Source organism: Populus trichocarpa, chromosome 1, assembly GCF_000002775.5.
Source record: "Populus trichocarpa isolate Nisqually-1 chromosome 1, P.trichocarpa_v4.1, whole genome shotgun sequence".
Taxonomy (NCBI): Eukaryota; Viridiplantae; Streptophyta; class Magnoliopsida; order Malpighiales; family Salicaceae; genus Populus; species Populus trichocarpa.
In genome coordinates, this window is record NC_037285.2 from 25,398,436 (window position 1) to 25,417,735 (window position 19,300).

Genomic DNA, 19,300 nt, shown 5'->3' on the forward strand with positions numbered 1-19,300 from the left:
ATTTTAATGTAATTATAAATAAAAATACATTTTAAAAAACAAATATTATCACACTCTCAAACACTCCTACATGGTATATGGTTGGCATAGCAGTTAAGTTTGGGATTTTGGGCGAAAAACTTTATGCATGTGGTTAGAAATCAGATCCAGAACTGAGCAAAATAATTGTACAAATCAAAAGGGTTAGGTGTTTAATGGTTAATTTCCTGTAATGTGCTTAGATTTCCAATCGAATAGGATGCTAAAATGCTGATGGAACTAATTCATTTTCTATCAACAATTTGCACGTTGCAGAAACTTGATTTCGAAATTGATGCTTAAAGGTCTATTATACATTGCTGAACATAACAATCTCCTCATAGAAGATCTGCTAATAAGGTTATCTCTTCCTATCAGAAAAGTGAAAACACACAAAACACTGGGACAGGTGATGCATAAGATGATTACACATAAAGCTTAGAGAAAACTCATGCTATACAGGGTTAGAGTTTCCTCGGAGAAATATCACATATATTAACAAATTTAAATAAAGAATTTCTGATTAGCCAGTCAAAATCGTTGTCCCATCGTCGTAAGGGAGAAATATCTTGCCCTCTTCTTCACCGAAACCCCAAAGGGTGTCTGGGAAATAGTCCCATGACGGCGAAGCCAACGAAGGACAAGAAAAATTGCAACCTTTTTCACTAAACCCATCACAAACTGGTTCAATAGTGTTTTCAATGTCTTTCCATATGTCATCCATCGAGTATCCCTTCTCACCTCCTTGAACTGCCTCGCTATTTTTCCCTGCTAAAGCAACTTGTTCGAGCCCTCCTGTGTCATAGAAACTTGTTTCTCCAGTTCGTGGAAGAGGTGATGAATTCACTGTAGTGGTATTGGATGAAGAGGAACAGTTTGAAGATGACAGTGAAGGGGACATGGCCCCTTTCCTCTCTTGAGCCTTCTTCCGCATATGAGTCCTCCAATAGTTCTTTATTTCATTATCAGTACGTCCAGGTAATTTGCGAGCAATTCTTGACCATCTGCACATGATAAATTTTTTACCACCAAATACTCAGTGAAGATCAACACAATCTGAGAAATTATGAGGGCAAAAGAGATGATGGTTATATAAGCTTTATACTAAAACAGGCATAGTAAATTAAAGGGAAGTTTGTAAATCAGAATTGGGAAAATTCTCAGTAATATCTAAGAATCATCATGGAGGAAATAAACAGTAAATATATAAGTGGTTGGATTATGATTAAATTAAGAGAGAAGAAAAAAAGAAGCAAACTTCTGATCATATCTCAAACCTATTTCCCCATTTGGCGTGAAGTTCCAGCACAAGTCTTTCTTCCTGAGGTGTCATCTTCCCTCTCTTAAGACCAGGGTGGAGATAATTAACCCATCGCAACCTGCAGCTTTTTCCTGTCCTGTTCAAACCTACAACAAAACTTGGTTGTTAAAGGTAGTTCCTTTACAAAACCACCCATCGCCATACATTCATACCTATTACGTGTCTCCCGCCACCTTCAAACCTGATACTTTTGCTATAAAATCCCATCGTCGATCTCCAAATAAGTGCACAAAGTTGATCAGTAGTATGTCCTCCTTTTCTGTCCATGGACCCTTTCGGATCTCGTCTTGCATCATTTTCTTTGTCTCCCTTTTGCCTGCCTCTTCTCTCTGTCTTATCTCCAACCTTCAGCTCACCTTGTTACTGGTACTTGGGGGGATCTAGTTGAGCACAGCTCATATTTATACAAGCAAGTTAGCCTTAGTGGGAGACTGTGTGACAAGTTTTAGTTATTATGATAATCATCATTTTGCAATCTTCACCGTACATTTGGTATGCGCGTGCTCATTTTCTGATGTTCACCTAATGCATTTGATGTCAGCCACTATAGGCCAATAACCAAAGTAAGAGATTTTGATATGTTGACGTAACTTTGATAATCAGCTCCTGTTATAACATCAATCGCTATATTATAAACGTGTGCTTCTCCACTGAATTAAGCATTTGATAGAAAAATATAGTGAGTAATTAGTAGCTTTAATTTTCTTTTCTGACAGTTTGTTTATACGATAATAATTGATGACTGTTGCTAGACATGTGCTTAAGCCAATTGGGACCATGTCAGACTTGTTCGTATTTAATAAAAGCTGTGTTATGCTATGTATACTGCTATAAATTCTGAAGCATTAGCTATGGAGATATAATCATGTTATAATTGCCATTATAAAAGGTGAGGAAAGGGATGATAAGCTTTAAAAAGAACTCCACAGAAAGAGGACGACCTCAGGATTTATGATTGGATAAAAAAGAATAAGTTGGTGGAAGTTCCCTACATCTTCTTCTCCACCTTGCATTCACTTTGAGGAGGTGCATGTCCCTTGACTTTAGTAAAGGCCACAGCTATGGAAGCTATAAATGCTAACTAAAAGAAGAGGACAAACTTCGTAAAGCAGGGAATAGCAAGCACCTGTTCAGGAGTCGCGCGAGTGCCCCCAACGGAAGGAATAAATATTATTAAGAATTATGCTAACACAAGTTGACATCCACAATTCCTTCAGCCTCCTTATATCAAGATTATCTTAATCTTTTTTTATTGTTTAATCTTCACTTCAAATATTATTATATAACTGGTGTTGGTTAGTAGTTGTTATACGTACATGTTGCCACTCGTCATTTAAACTAGATGTGAATGTTTTATATCGAATCACAGGTGTATATTTGCATGTATAGAACTACAAAATAGCAGTATAGAACTATTTTTAACACAAGACAATTTATACGTAGCTACTGCATACTTTTTTGTAGAATTCAGTGTGAGTATTTTATATTGATTATTTTTACCATTCATTAACAACGCAACACCATATTGTTAACAAATCATGTTCTTCAAAACAAATCCTTGAATATGGGGGTTGCATGCCTTCTCGTTCACCGGTTATACTTCCACAATAATTCAAAGAATTATGTTGATTTAAGAGGAGTTCCTTTGGCAACCACCAAGAAAACCTTTATTGGAGAAACACTATTCCCTCATCTTTTTAGCCCGGAACCATAATGTTATTCTAGTTGATTATACCTATAAAAATGTATTATAGTCAACGACTAAGAATGTAAGTTTCGTATATATGGATTAAATTATTCAAATTAATAATGCTTTCTACTATTTAGTTTCTCCTCAGGCACAAGCCCCTGAATCTTCCAAAGATATGATGGATTTACTCTCTTTAGTGCAATAGTACATTTACTTTGAAAGGAATGAACGTCTCCCTATTGATATGACATAGTTTACCTTGGAAGGGATTAACATGGTCTCTCTAGTATGATCGCACATCTCTCCAATGATAGGATGCACACTGCCTCAACAACGAGGATAGATACGTCTTCTTAGGGCACAAACCCCTCAACCTTTCAAGGATATGATGGAATCACTCTCCTTAGTGCAATATTAGCACATTTACTTTGAAAGATATGAACGTCTTCTTAGTGCCACAGTACAATTTGCCTTGGAAGTAATTGATATGATCTTCCTAGTGCGATTGCACAATTCTTCAAGGATGGGACATACCCTATCTTTAGCGAAGACATTTTGTTCTCCTAGGAACAATAGACGTAAGCTCCTCCACGAATTAAATTTGAAGCTTCTTGATATAACTTCTCATAAACGACGCCACTGATGAAATTTAGTTTTTCTCCACAAAAAATAGCATATCTATTTTAGAGCTTTCTTCTAAATTATGATTGTTTTTAATTTTTTTCTTAAACGATACTCATTTAATTATTGAAGAATCTTCAAATACATAAAAAAAAAAAAAAAAACATTTTTTCAAGTGCAAAGTATGATCCACCAGCCACCTCACCGAAAATAATTAAATGGATCAGATTATCAGAATCAAGAGATTAGACAAATATTTCAGGTACCAACGCTTGATCCACAAGCCCAAAGATAAACTCGACCTCATTAATAGGTGTATATGATTATTCAATTATGGTAAATATCACATTCATTGATAAAATCCATATAACATGATTTTAATATTTTTATAACAAAAACTTCGCATCAGTCCATAAAAAAAAGTACTAAAAATGTGTGAATTAATTACATCCCTGACATTTCTCATCAGTTATCATATTTTCGCAATAGATATGTGGCATGTTGTTATATCAGGCACGGTTATATTCGATTTGATACCTATTCCATTCTCTGTTCGAAGGTCAAATAAAATCACAAGAGCCTAGCTAAGGGGAAATTATTTTTAGGATATAAAACAAAAACAATAAAATTTGATACCAGGATATGATACCAGCATTCTTGAGACCATTGTCAAAAAAAAAAAAGTTGAATTAAATTGAAATGATATTTTGTCTTAAATATGTGAGGCCAAAAATTGGATTATTTCTCATGTGTTTATATGTTCTTTCATTTTATCAGCCTCGAGACCGGAGTCCTTTTGCGTAGGACAACCCAAATTAACAACATAAAACCCAGCAGGTCTGAATGGGCATTGGCATCTGTCGTTGCTAAGAACATAACTATATAGATTAGCATTCTAGATTTTCTTCGACATCAACTTAACTACTTGAACCAAACTCACAACTCTGCATCGATCGATTAATCACTGTAATTTAGAGGGTTGATTGTTGCCTTAAAATCAAGACGACGGTATTTTTGGTCGATGCAAAGGTGTCTGTTTCATCTTTCCGCCAATCAAATTGCGGGTCGGATTCGTTTGATTAATCATTGAGGACTTGTTCTCTGGTCAACAGCTTAATCAATACAACATTCTGGAACACCTTTCGTTTTCATTTGAGAAGACAACGAACAATTAATTGAGAGATGGGCGATGGAGATCCATTGGTCTGTCAACAATATTCCACTACTGGGAATTTTTGGAGATGGTTAAGGAGGGTAGCATATTGTAGCACTAGCCACAATGTGATAAGGGAGAAGATATCTAAAGTGGAAGCTGGCATCAGTTGCCCATATTAATATATACCAACAATATATTAGTTTGTGGTTGTGATGTTAGCATTAAGTCCAACATGGTTCACAGATAACAAAACAAAGGAAAGAAACGCGAAGGTGGCTCCTTGCTTTACGGGTCCTCAGCTCTCAATGAGTAGTGGAATAAAGATAGAAATAGTAGCCAGAAAGATGAACCATTGTGACGTGGACACCACCATTATGTGGTCACTCCACTTGAATCTATCTCCATTGCTCCCCCCCCTCTATCTCTCTGTTTATGCGCATATTGCACACATGGAAGCATGCAATCCATACATATACAGCATATAATGCTAGGTTTCCTTTGTCCGACCCTGTGTGAATCCTGAAGGCAGAACAATATTAATTACTTGATTTCTAGATCGATATTGCTGGTCTTTGCTTGATTTCTAGATCTTTTTTCTCAACTTCATTTACTTGATTTTTAAAATCGAGTCTAATTAAACATATGTTGAGATGTGGTGTGATTTTTTATTTTTTTTCTAAGAGTTTCATGTTAAGTATATATTTTAATTTTTTTCTAGAACGAAAGACCTTATAATATATTTAATTAAAACTGTTTGGTCTAGAAAAAGATTGTTTATTGTAGAAAAACATTATACTAATACTATATTCATTAAGACAAACATATATTCTATATAAATACGCGTTTTGGCTAGTTTTTTTTCTAAAAAATAATTTTGTATATTCCGGTGCTGTAAGAACATAGCTAACAATAGAAATTTATAGTGTGATGCGAGGATTTGGTATATTTGAGTTTAAAAGTCTTTAAAGATTTATATATATTGATTTCAATTATAATAAGATTTGTATAAAATCACTGTCTTAAATAATAATTATTTTTTATTTGTTTACTGCGATACTGTGTATGTTATCCCTAATTAATACACTCCAGTTAATGAAGTCTTGACATGGATGCTCGATCCGCAGATGCATGCATGCGGAGGAAATGAGGATCTTTGTTCCATGAAGAAAAGTTCACAAAAGTGCAACTCAAAAGGGATAGCGCCACGTGGCAACAGCTTACATCACTGCTGACATGATATCTAACGCCCCCTCCAATATACTAACCGGGATGATAATGTAGATTATACGACATGATAAGATGATATATTTTGTTAATCTCCATTTCTCATACACTATGAGGGAAGGATTAACATGGGGAAAGGACTCGGTGATAATTAATTTATAACATATTAGGGGGGACCTGTCTCTCCTTAAATAAAGTGAAAGGTCCCATCTGCTTCGGAAGTGAGAGATGGATTGCTGCTTGTTGTTGATCATCGTTAATTACCTTTATAGCTTAACTAGGTTGTGATTTCTAATTATAGAAAGGAATGCTCATTTTTCGATGATGGCTCTTCATGACAGCATATTAGCACCCCCCAATTAAGGTGAAATATTATTTTAAGTCTTGGTGGTAGGCCAAACTTTTCGGGGCCTTGTTTGAGATGATAGAATCCAGAGCAGAAATCCCCTTCTCTTTTTCCTTCGATATCCTGGCGTTTGGTGAAAAGCAAGATTAGCCATGGTACTGTTGGGGCGTTTGACAATAGAAAAGACGAGTGGTTCTGAGAGGTAACAGCTGGGATTGATCCATTGCTGGATCACTAGTAAAATAGTGAAAGCGGGACTCCTGTTAATTTCCCAATTCAGAAATAGCTAGTAGCTCTCTAGGAATGATGCTTCGTGCCTCTAGTTATCATCACTGTCTTTTCATGATAAGGTGAGTGGCCTATATGCATGATATCTCCATTCCCTCTACCTTAGAAAGTGGTCGTCGATGGCTTGATTTGTCAGTTGTTTTCAATCTGAAATGAAATGCATACCATGCCTCTGCAAATTAACTTCAATAGAGACATGTTGGATGTTCTACTTTGGTTTTGTTATGTACGATAAAGAGCCAAACAGTGAATCCCACCCACCAGAGTCTTTCAAGTGATCAGTCTTCCATGAACCATTAAGGCTCCCAGTTATGTGGCTGAAGAATGCAACACGTCTAATCGCACAATACGAGAGCTACGAATTTTCAAGATAAGCCTTACATCAGCTTCTGCCAGGAGACGTTTCCACGTTCTGTGATTATGATATTGCTAGGCGAAATTGAAAATAGAAAAGGTTGAAGAAAAATTCGTGCATTGCATGGCAACTTGCAGGGAAAACTCTCTAAACATGCACTCTGAAGAAGAAATCTCTCATGCACTATTTTTGTTTCTTGGTGACGTGCGCACACTGCACACAAGTTAACAACATACATGTATGTGAAGTCCAAATCATCACCGTCATCGTTATCAACTTCTTAACTTTTGTATGATAAAATTGGCATTTTGTTTAGTGGATTTCTTGACAGCATGTTTATCCATGATGACATATTAAATTATTAATTGTATAATTTCATCTTTATATGTCGTTTATATATATATATAATCTCCAATTTAATCAGTCAATTAATTTTTTTATATCAACTTGTATATTCTCCAATACAGGTACTTTTTTATCATCTTAATTTTATGATGAAATGTTCATAAAAAAGAACAAGACAATTTAATTTTGAAAAATCAGGAGAAAAAAGAAAGCTTGACAAACCCAAATAAAAGGAAACAAAAAAAAAAACTTGAAAATACCAAAAAAAAAATCCACGTGACTAAATTTTTTTTTTTTTTGAAATAACCATAAATTAAAAGAACAAGAGTGAAAAAACATAGCAAATAAATGAAAAATGGGGCTGCCAAAAAACTTATATCTTCACAACAGAAACAAATTCGTATTCATCACTACTACAATGTGAATATGGTTTTCTGGTTTTTCTGTGTATTATAAGTTTTTTTCTCCAAGTTTTCTATTTATGGGTGTTTTTTTAATTTTTACGGGGTTTCAACATGAAATTTAAATTGTATGAGTGGCATATTCATTGTGAAGGGGCCAGTTGGAGAGTAGGTAATATATTATAAGGATTCAGTTGAATGATTTTAAAGTTCATCAGAAACACTAGGAAGAGTATATAAATCTGATGTAAATTAAACTATTAATTACTTGAAGTACGATTTGGAATTTATAATTATGGGTTAGATCAATAACCATGCATGTGTATTTGAAATTAAATGTTTGGATTCATTGAAACGAGTTTTATGCATATTAAGTGCATAACTAAACATATTTTATCAATGATTTATTATGAGTTTACACATTATTGTCCATAGATTTATGATAAATCTTTTTATGAATTGCTGAATTTATTGGAATTAGGAGAAAAAATAAAATATATCATGTGATTTTTGACAGGGTGAGTCGATTTGGCATTTTGTACGAAGGTTCTTGGCCCCGGATCCACTCTCCCTTTACCAAAGTATGTGGGATTTTCCTTCACTTTCTTATTGTCATTCGTTCAAATCACTCATCAACCTTATCTTGTAATTTGAAGATAAGTTCTTATTCAAATTGAAATTGGTTGATATTTATCTTGTTATTGGCGCAAGAGAACTAAGGCTGTGTTTGTTTTTTGAAAACTTGTTTCCGAAAAATTATTTTCCAAACTTTTCTGTATTTGTTTGTCATTAGAAAAATTAGTCAATGAAAAACACTTTCCAGTCAAAAGAAAATTTAGCTTGATTTCAAGGAAAGTGTTTTCCTTTTATTTTTGGCAGAAAACACTTTTTGAAAGTTGTGAAAAATTTAGAAATGTCATATTATTTGTTGATTATATCAAATTTGGTCCTCAAACTTTTGATTGCTATATTTTTTTTTGAATATTTTTTTTTTCAGTTTCATCCCTTAGAATTTAATTTTTATATTAATTTTGACCTTATTTTTATAATTGTTATTTGCTTTTACTTTATCATTTTTTAATTGAAATTTTTTATCTATCAAATTTGATCCTCATTCTTTTGATTGTTACTTATTTTATTTGAAATAATTTATGAAATGTTAATTATTATTATTTTAATTTCTTCATCTTTTAATTTTTTTATTTTTTAGATTTGATCTCTATTATTTTGATTATTATTTATTTTATTTGAGATAATTTATGAAATTATAATTTTTTTCAATTTCATTCTCATTCAACTTTTTTAATTTGTAAGATTTGTTCCTCATTATTTTAATAAACTTGAAAAAAATAAAACATTAATAAGTTATTTTCCAGCTCATTTTCCATGACATAACCAAACACTGGAAAGTGTTTTTCAATTTATTTTTCATTACACTACCGACCGGTTCAATTTTCGGTTTTTATCAAAAAAAATAACCAAACTGAAATTAAAAAAAAAACCGAAATCGGTTCAAACCGACCGGTTTTGGTTCGGTTGTTTAGGAAAAAAACCGGTTCAAACCTGTTTAGCTCGGTTTTGGCTCGGTTTTTTCAGTTGGACTCGGTTTTTTTGGTTTGGATTCGGTTCGGTTTTTTCGGTTTTAGGCTTATAAAACCGAAACTGAACTAAACCAGCCGATTTTTTTCAAAATTTTAATCGGTATTTTTTCACGGTTCAGTTTTTTCAGTTTTTTTTTTAAATTTTCTCAATTTTTTGATTTTGTTACTCATCCCTGTCAAACAGGATAAAATAAGGGAACTCTTCGATTTTAAAATAAAGAAAGAGAGGGGGAAAAATTAAAACTTGCTGCATTAATCCATTGCCAGGCACGAGTTATTATGCGGGATGTTTTCAATGAAAAAGTGGTGGAACGCAAGTGTTGCCATGCTTGTTACTAACGCTCATATAACAAGTATGAAAACGTGCTATCAACGTGGAATTCACTCTCTTTTAAAATTAAATTAAAAAGAGCTAAATGATATCCGGAAACAATGTCACGGTTCTTTTGCTTGTGCACCTGCAAAACTTCACACCGGCTTCAAAAGTCAATAGAGTTTTTTCATATGTTGTATTTGTTAATTTTAAATTAATTAAAGATAAATAAGTTTTTTTCATATTAAATTAATAATTAAATAATTAAAATACTCTTGAAAGTAGAAAAAAAACCTGAAATAAAGAAATATTTTTATATTTTCACAATGATTTTATTATTATTATAATTTATGCTGAGAGGAAATCTGATATTTATCCAAATATAAAAAATAATGAACAATTAAAATGCATAGTAAAACAATGAAAATATTCTTAAAATAAAAAAATTTAGACCTGAAATCAATAGGCATTTTCCATTTTTATCATGGTTTTTTTATAATTATAAAGTTAGCTTAGGGAAAATTATATAGTTGGTCTAGTTTGGCACCTATGAGCTTTTTTTTCTTCCCTTCTTCTCTCTTCTCTCTCCAAAAAATTAAAGCTTAACCCTCTTGGTTGTTAGCATTTCAACTCTAATCCTTATTTTTTTTATTTTTAATTTTTGATTTTTGATCTTGGCTATTTTATAGAAGTTTTATTTGTTTTCAATTTCATTCTTAAATTCTATTTTACCAAATATAATATTCTTCAATATGGTCCTCATTATTTGAATTTCTGATTTTTTTTATCCTTTTATAAAAGTTTTAATAATTTTCAATTCATCTTTCAATTCAAATTGATGGTATTATATCTTTTAATTTGGTTCTTATTGTTTTGATTTCTAATTTCTCTCTTAGATCTTTTGTAAAAGTTATTATTCTTTTCAATTTCTCTCTTTAATTACAACATTGTTTTTATTTTTAATGTCAATTTTAATTTTTTTCTTTATGTTACTAAATTGATTTTTTTTTCAATTTCATCATTCAATATTTTATTGATTGGAAATTAGACTTCATGTTTTTTTTTTATATTGGGGGTTTCAGGTCTAATGACTCGGGTCATGAATTTAAAAATTTAGCATGAGTTTTTTTTTAAAAAAAAAGGCTTTAAAATTCTCTTTGTTTTTTTCTATCGGGTTATTTCAATCACATGATCTGAGTTGCGGGTTTAGCGGGATATCTCGGATTGGCTCAACCCTAATTAGCATGGTTAAAGTTTATCATGACCGGTTTTCTATCTTTTTTTTACCCCATTTCAACACCTAAACATCATTTTTACGCATAAAAAACGGTTCAACCCTAATTAGCAAGTACTAAGGCTAGTTTTGTACTAAAGTCTAAAACCACTAAATAATGTGTAATAATATAGGAATATAGATATATTTAAATGTGTTAAAAATATAAATATATATAATGATTATGAAGAAAAGGAAAACATAAGAAGAAAAAAAAAGGAAGACATAAAAACATATTTATAATGTGTTATGAATATAAATATATTCTTTTGAGTCATCAATTTTGACCAGTCAATGAACAAACAGTTTTAAAAAAAATCAACCGAAGCCAAACTACATTTAGGTTCTTAAATAACTATATTTTTAATATAAAGTATAAACTAGAGATACATCTTAAACCCAACCCCGCCATTTATAAATTGGGTTGTCAGGAACAGAGGAGCCCGCCACGCAGTCTTGGATAGAAGGCGTTAGGTTCTAGATTAAAGGTCAAACAAGCTCAGCTTAGATCTATAGCAGGCCCATTCAAATATAAACGAGTAGATTGAACTCGCTCCATCAAGTCTCAACAGAGCAACTACAGAGGTGTATTTTGTTTTTTAAAAATATATTTTATTTGAAAATATATTAAAATAATTTTTTTAAGTATTTTTATATTAATATGATTTCTTTCAGAACAAACACATTTTAAAAAAATATCCAAAATAGAAACTACTGCCCTCCCAAATAATCGCTAATCACATCAATAAAAACAAAAAAATAAGCAGAATTACTTTACGGAGCTCAATTTGGTGGTTGTTTCCGTTAACAAGGATTGAGCTGCACCGTAGAGGTTGCGGTAATGAGACAGTAATTAGCAGTTCTTGAGCTGTATTGCAAGAAAAGTTCTTAAAAGGGTTGGTTCAATGGTACCCTACTTGTAGACCAGCATACAATGAGGGGGCAATCCCAGCCCTGATCTCCCCATGAATTAAGAGAAATTCTTAAGGCATTTTGTGTTATATATATGCCGGTGATTAAGCCTTTTGAAAATAATGTACCAAATCGATCTTACTGAATTTTTATTATTATTATTAATATAAGTATTCGGACCAGTTTGCGCGTATCATAATTATTATCAGTTATTTTTGAAATATTATCAAATCAAGTTGTACGGTATTTTATACTGAATGGAAAACACAAAGAGAGCGTTTGGCTCTGCTGTTCAACCTGTTTTTCAGCGAATTTCAAATTTTTTTTTTTTTTGCTAAAATTGAGTGCGGTTTGTACCTTTTGGATCGTTTTGATGTGCTGATATCAAAAATGATTTTTAAAAAATAAAAAAACATCATTGGCATGTATTTCGGCACGAAAAGCTATTTGAAAAGCAACCACTACCACACTCCCAAACACCCTCAAAATCAACAACTTCCCTCATCCCTAGAGAGAGAGAGAGAGAGAGAGAGAGAAAGAAGCATCTAGAATAAATTTTCATGAATTATATTAAAGTGAAAGCAGAATATTCAACATGTTGGAATGCTTAAGAACTTTAGTGCCGCTGGAGGCAGCAGAATTGTTACGTGGGCGTGCAGTCGGTGGTGAGTAGTCAAAGCATGATTTGAATATAAAACAAGATGTTTTGCATTAGAGTCAATGTGAAAAGAGTTGCTTTGACTACCGACTCCACGATTTTGTTCAGACAAGTGATAAATACGCCCCCAGTACCGCTCTCATGTAATTTTCTCTGTCTTCTCTTCGTTCTTTCAACGTTCCACATTCTCACTACTTGCGCCTATAGCTAGGCCCAGCTGCTAATCTAATACAATACAGCGTTTTTGAATGTTAATTAAATATTTTCCTCACGAAATTACCTTTATGGGTATCACGGGTAAACATATAAAAACGTGACTATATTACAGCATCTAATACAGGACATACATTGAATGTTTTTTTCCCGATAATAATATGTATATTTAGAACAATTTATGTGTTAATTAAGATTAATTAAGGGGCGTTTGGGTTGGGAGTGTATTAATGGTTGTTTCTCGTACTATTTTTTAAGTACTTTAACAGGCCTTTTACTTTGGTTTTTTTTCTTTTCACTTTATGTCTGTTCCCGGACGAGGTTAAAATCTTTCATTTGAAGGTGATAGTGCATAGAAGTTGAACATTCTTGGAATAGTCTTTATTTCCTTCTTTCGACAATCAGCTTGATATTGTCACAAAAAGTTTCCATCAGAACTTCATTCTTTTCGTTCCTGGAAATTGCTATTGTTGTTGATACACTTGAATAATTTGCATATTCTTCATAATTATTTATGAAATGAATATTTACTTATAATTTTACAATCCAAGTTTACATTGCATTTTCATGTCGTGTAAAATATATGTTTTTGACAACCTTATCAATAGGCTTGCAATTCTCATTATTAAGTAAACACAAAATACAAAAACATGTTCTCCAAGGTTAAGAACAACTCCATGATTTACTCAAAGTCTTTTTAATTAAATCCAGCACAAAAGAACCCAAAATAAATAGGAACAACAATGGGAGTGTCATATATATTTTTTAAAAATATGGCACTAAAACGATTAGAATTACTAGAAAATTTATAAAAAATAGAAGAATAGGTGTATGATGCCCTTGTCGAATAAGAAAATAGATAATCAATCCTTCAGGGTAATAATAGAATATATAAAAGAGAAAATAAGTTTATGAGTGTAGAAGAGAGATATACACTCTTTAAACAAATGAAGAAAAAAACCAATAAAATACTTGAAGAAAGACATAGACTTTTTTATGAAGAAATTAATTATGCGATTTGTGATATACTAAGAAGGTCTTTGTTATTGAAGAGCACGGAAGGAAAAGGAAAGTCTCTCTCAACAAATATGCAAATAAAAAAAAATAAAACTCTGAAGAGGTAGCAGTTGAAACTATTATTCAGATGTTACTAACTTGTTGGATTGTCCAAACTCTGTAAAAGAAAGATCCAAGGTTCGAAGAAAAAACACTAAATTCAAGTCAAGGATTAGAGACAAAAGAAATTGAGTGGGATCCAAAACTAGAATCATCTCAAGAAGTAAGGGACACAAAAACTAAAGAAAAATTCAAATTTTGAAAATTCAAATCATCCTAAGAAAACTAACTGATATAGATATAAATAAAGACGTTAAATTAAGTATTTTCAGTTGCCTATTAACTTTTAATTTGGAAAACAAATCAATTGTTCATGGACTATTTGACGAGGAAATAAGTATTATATACTAAGGGGTTGTTTATTTTTGCGATTGAAACTGTATTTCGTGATTTTTTTTAAATTTTATTTTTGTTTAAAATTAATATTTTTGGTATTTCTATATCGTTTTGATGTAATGGTATCAAAAATTATTTAAAAAAATAAAAAAATAGTATTTTCATGCATTTCAAAGCAAAAAAACTTTTTAAAAAACAACTATTATCACACTTCCATACACTACCTAAAATTCACAAAAATTTATAAAGTCTAGACTAAGAATACCATGTAAGAAGACTTCATGAAAATTCTAAGTCTTCTGTCATATCATTTGGACGAAAATATTGTGCTTCTTATTCAAACCTACGTTCACTAAAAAGATTAAAAAAAAAAACTATATATTCATTGGTTCTCAAATAGGACAAATCATGACCGCTTAAATGAGTATTAGGAGATCACAAGATGAACAAGCTATACAAGGGAGCACCTACATAAAGATTCGGAGACATTAAAGAGGAGATCCTACGGGGTCCAGAACCGTCCAAGTGGTCCGATCAGTTCTGGTAGTTATGATTTCACGCAGATTGTCCCATTTTCCATTCATGTCATCGGAGCCTCTGGCGGATCGATTGTTAAGGTAGTCAGCATGATAAGTTCCACGTGGAGATGGGACCCATTTCAGTCTCATAATATTTATAGATTTACAGAAACCGTGATCACCGCTGTGTTGTGCAGTCAATGTTAGGTGTGGACCGTAACCACATAATAGAATAGGTGTGCTGGATTGTCAACTCAATCTCTATTTAAAATTGATTTCTCTTTGGAAACTGGTCTGAAGCTGGTTGAGAAAGTTACTTTCCTAGTACACAGTGTCTTTCCCTGAGATAATTCCCAAGTGTTGACCTTATTTACCTAATATCATCCTATCACACCCTTAAATTCAACTCCTAATGCAATTTGAAAAGGACTCGGCAGAGAAGTTTCGTGGTGATGAGAGGTTTCGTGTTCACTTGATGATAGGTCTCAACTTAGGTTATTTTTTATATTAATCTAAGTTAAGTTTATTGGATCGATTAAATCTAGTCAGATTAATATATATATTTCACTAGATTTGGAATTAATGGAAAAATCTAATAGATTTAAACGCAGGGGCGAACGATGCCCAAATAACGAAGCATGGGAAATTTATCGACCGAATTAAATATTTGACAACCTTAATGAATGCAATGGTGGGTTTTTTCTTACCCCAAAAATATGTGGTAAAAAACGCCTACAATTACATTTACAGAAAGGGAGAAGGCAGAGGTACATAGGAAGAGAACGACACCGTTTAAAACAGGAAGTTACTATATGCTAGGTCCCTACTAACATTCTATAGTTACTGACAGACTGCAGGTACTGAAATCCAAACGAGCCTCTTTTGTTGGGTAGCTGTTGTCTGCCGCATCCCCAATTTGAATGTCTCTTCCCCCTTTCACACTTGCATTATTTGCATAGCAATTTATACAAGCCTTCCCTCCGTCTCCCTCGCCCTCTTTCTCAATGCATCACCTGACTCTCCCATAAAAATTCCATAACACCTAACATTCCTCCCCTTTCGCTTTCTCACCTGATCATCCAGGTAGTGAAATCGCTTTCCCCCAGCTAGCTTTGTTTTCTTATTGATCTCCCACCACTGACTCTTCGTTATTACCACTAACACTTTTCTGTCATCCGCATTGGATTTGTTGTTTTTTTTATTTGCAGATAGTGAAAGTAATGGCCGCTGTGAGTTCAAGAGGTGGCAGAAACTCTGAAGGAGTCCAGATTCCGAGGAACAGAGAAACCAGTCCTGAGAGATGCAGAGCAGCATGGAGCGAATCCAATAAGTTGTCCAGAAAAGTCCCTGTAGTTTACTATCTGTCCAGAAATGGTCAGCTTGAGCATCCCCATTTCATGGAGGTCCCTCTCTCTTCTAATGACGGCGGCCTCTACCTTAGAGGTAAAAAGAAACCGCTCAAATTTTCAAAAGAAAAGCCTTTGTTAGTAGCAGTAGGAGTACTTCTTTCTGCTGCCTTCTTTACCTTCTTGCATTAATTATTTAAGTATTTGTTTATCAGATGTAATCAACCGGTTAGACCTCCTTCGAGGCAAAGGCATGGCTGGCCTCTACTCCTGGTCCTCTAAACGGTAAGTTGAAAAGGAGGCATTTATCCCTAACCGTCCGATGTGATTTAATTGCTTTCCTTATCTGCTCCAATCAGTCTCAAATCTTTTTTACTCCAGGAGCTACAAAAACGGCTTCGTTTGGCACGACTTAGCCGATAACGATTTCATTCACCCAGCTCACGGTCACGAGTACGTTCTCAAAGGATCAGAGCTTCTCGACCATTCGAACAAACAGCTACTCCTCGAAACGAAACCTCAAGAAACTCTCCAATCATCATCCAACAGTCAAGACTCGGATTTTCCAGTTACCTCGAGGCGTAGGAACCAGTCCTGGGGCTCAATCGATCTTAACGAGTACAAAGTTTACAAGGCTGAGTCGCCCTCCGAGTCGAATCGGAAACTCGCTGCTGACGCGTCGACTCAGACTGATGATAGCAGGAGGAGGAGGAGGCAGGCCAAACCTGTAGTCGAAGGATTGCAGGAAGAGAAGAAAAATAGTCAGGAACTGGAGGTGAACGGAGAAGAGATTATTGAGATTTCACCCCCGCCGTCAGATTCCAGCCCAGAAACTTTGGAGTCTTTGATGAAGGCTGATGGACGGGTGATTTTGGGCGCTAGTGGTGAAGGGAGTGGCTTGAATTTGAGTCAAACGGTGGGGAACTGTGGGAGGATGAAAGCGTCTACGGTTCTGATGCAGTTGATATCGTGCGGTTCGATCTCGTTCAGGGACTGTGGGGCTACGGCAGTGAAGGAGCAAGGATTGTCGTTGATTACTGGACATTATAAGGGGAGATTGCCACGTGGAGGGAACCGCGAGGGAACACCGAGGGAAATTTCGAACAGGGTAAAATTGGAAGATAAGGAGTATTTTAGTGGGAGCTTGATCGAGACAAAGAAGGTGGAGGTGCACGCTTTGAATTTGAAGAGGTCCAATTCCTATAATGCCGATAGGTAACTTATTCTTACTACTTTCTATAAATCGATCCTCTAATTACAAGCCTTGTGGCAGTTGGGAAATAAGAGTGCAGTGGGTGGTCCGTTTCAGAGATTTAGGGAATTTGACCTTATTTTTATGATGAGAGCATGGCATGAATTAGTGTCATAAATTTGGAGGTTCATTTGATTTTATCAGGAACATAAACATTTATATTTGCTGAGAAACTTCAATTTAATCCCTGATTAAAACAAAATATTTTATTAAATGGGTCCCAAGTGTTTCGAACATTTTACTAATTGGGTCTTTCTATCAATTTTTGTTACTATTTTACATCTAATATACCTTTTTTTGCACTATCATTGCTACGTAGTACTGTACTTGTATGGAGTAAAGGTTGATTTGAAGTTTCACTTGCAAAAGGGCTCTGCATGTTTCAACTTTTTCAGGAGTATGTAAAAGTTTGGTTTCTTGCGTTGCCTCTCCCTCTCTCTCTACGGGGATTCTTTGTCAGGTCTATGATTGTCTGTTAGCCTTTTGGATTGATTTGAATGCAAGATTCGTACGGGTTTTTGGTTTTTCTCTAAGGAGCCAGCTACCTTGGCCATCTAGTTTCACTTTCCTGCCCAGAATAGTGAACTGGCGTTGTTTTTATCAGTCACCCAGTTAATTGATGGTTTTACAAATGCTTACACCTCCCTAATTGATAGTGGTCCTCTAAAACTTTATCATCACCACCATGTGGGGTTCTTGAATTTAATTCTTGCAGTAGAGAATTCAACTCAAGAAATCCAGGGGAGGCTGTTAGCTGTACTAATTTACAAGTTCGTACCGCGCGCGCTGCACCTATGGGGACCAGTGTGATAAACTACTAATTCTCCAAGTCTCGAACTTTGAAATCTTCATGCTCATATGAAGTGTCAGGACTATCCTATTCCATACAATAGGAGTTCACTCTTTTTTCAGCATTTTTGTGCTTCTTTTCCTTTTGTTTTTCCGTAATGACTAATCTAATTGCTTAATGGGCTAATCTCAGGAGCTCGCAGCTGCACTTGGCAGAAAAGGAGATTGAGGGGGTGCGCACCAAATGCATACCAAGGAAGTCAAAAGCAATGGCAACCAGAAAAGAAAGCAACGTTAATGTTGTTGTTGATCACAATAATAATAATAATAATAATAATAATAACGGCAGTCAAGCAGGGAGCAGAAGACTCGAGGTCCAACAAGTCGAAGATGTGGCTCGATGATGAGATTGTGAAACCTGATGCTGTAGCACGTAGCTTTTTATAAATTTACTCTGTAGCATGGAACTGAAAAGAGAAAACTAAGAACATAGGTAAAAGAAAACAAGGAAATTAATGGCGTTCAAGAAAGTGATGCATAGCTGCAACGGCACGGCGAGCACGCACATTGAGGGTAAAAGTAAGAGTTGGGACTTGATGTGAGAGAGAGGGGCTGTAAAAGTAGCTAATTTCATGGAAGTTTGTGTATTAATATTTCATCTGAGTTTAGAGCTGTGAGCTGGAGAATAGGGTCAATATTCCGTACATAGGTATTTGTGGAAGTTGAATACATAACTTTTTTATTTAGCCTGTACTAAATTAAAGATTGTTTAACCATTTTGTAGTTTGTACTCGTGATTTTTGACTTTGAAACAAGGGACACAAAATTTTGTCCTAGGTGTTATCGTTAACCATGGCTTGATCTTGATGATTTCTGAAAGCACTTGCGTGAGCTAGCGAGCAATCTTGTTTTTTCAATGCTGCCATTTAGCAACTGGAGTGTAGCTTGTCCTCTAGTCTCGGAGTCTCCACTGCATCAAATTTCCAAATCATATGGCCCATTGACATAAAGTTGTGTTGAAGTCACCGCGGGACTGATAGCAACAGGACATCATGAGTCTTTATCTTTATAACATGTTTTAGATGATATTGTTTTTCAAAATGTTTAAAAATATCCAAAAACGTAAAGAAAAATCAATTATTTTAACAAACATTATCACGTTGCCAAACAGGTTATAAGAGGCGGTGCATCTCTCACCGTGCTGGTGT

The 19,300-nt window shown here is 34.2% G+C and overlaps 2 protein-coding genes across 3 annotated transcripts; one reads left to right on the forward strand and one right to left on the reverse strand.

Moving 5' to 3' along the window:
• Positions 1 to 288: 288 nt before the first annotated feature.
• Positions 289 to 1,747, reverse strand: LOC7485724 (transcription factor MYB48). 2 transcript variants are annotated; one of them, XM_002298339.4, is made up of 3 exons: positions 1,521 to 1,747; positions 1,296 to 1,425; positions 289 to 1,022 (listed from the first exon to the last, which is right to left on the reverse strand). In XM_002298339.4, the coding sequence occupies exons 1-3, from the start codon at positions 1,633 to 1,635 to the stop codon at positions 542 to 544; spliced, it is 726 nt and encodes a 241-aa protein (XP_002298375.2). In that variant the 5' UTR covers positions 1,636 to 1,747; the 3' UTR covers positions 289 to 541. The 2 variants fall into 2 exon arrangements, with proteins under 2 accessions (XP_002298375.2, XP_024453164.1); XM_024597396.2 differs by having other exon boundaries at positions 1,492 to 1,745.
• A 13,738-nt stretch (positions 1,748 to 15,485) lies between these two features.
• LOC7465131 (protein SOSEKI 5) lies at positions 15,486 to 18,942 on the forward strand. Its single transcript, XM_002299856.4, has 5 exons — positions 15,486 to 15,788; positions 15,914 to 16,148; positions 16,267 to 16,336; positions 16,433 to 17,266; positions 18,286 to 18,942. Exons 2-5 carry the CDS (start codon positions 15,926 to 15,928, stop codon positions 18,494 to 18,496), a joined length of 1,338 nt encoding a protein of 445 aa, XP_002299892.2. The 5' UTR covers positions 15,486 to 15,788; positions 15,914 to 15,925; the 3' UTR covers positions 18,497 to 18,942.
• Positions 18,943 to 19,300: the final 358 nt, after the last annotated feature.

Coding starts and splice junctions, on each gene's coding strand:
- LOC7485724 (XM_002298339.4), bottom strand. CDS start 1,635: ATGATGCAAGACGAGATCCGAAAGGGTCCATGGACAGAAAAGGAGGAC. Junction 1,426..1,520: donor TTTTATAGCAAAAGTATCAG/GTTTGAAGGTGG, acceptor GTTTTGTTGTAG/GTTTGAACAGGACAGGAAAA. Junction 1,023..1,295: donor CACGCCAAATGGGGAAATAG/GTTTGAGATATG, acceptor TATCATGTGCAG/ATGGTCAAGAATTGCTCGCA.
- LOC7465131 (XM_002299856.4), top strand. CDS start 15,926: ATGGCCGCTGTGAGTTCAAGAGGTGGCAGAAACTCTGAAGGAGTCCAG. Junction 16,337..16,432: donor TACTCCTGGTCCTCTAAACG/GTAAGTTGAAAA, acceptor TTTTTACTCCAG/GAGCTACAAAAACGGCTTCG. Junction 17,267..18,285: donor AATTCCTATAATGCCGATAG/GTAACTTATTCT, acceptor GGCTAATCTCAG/GAGCTCGCAGCTGCACTTGG.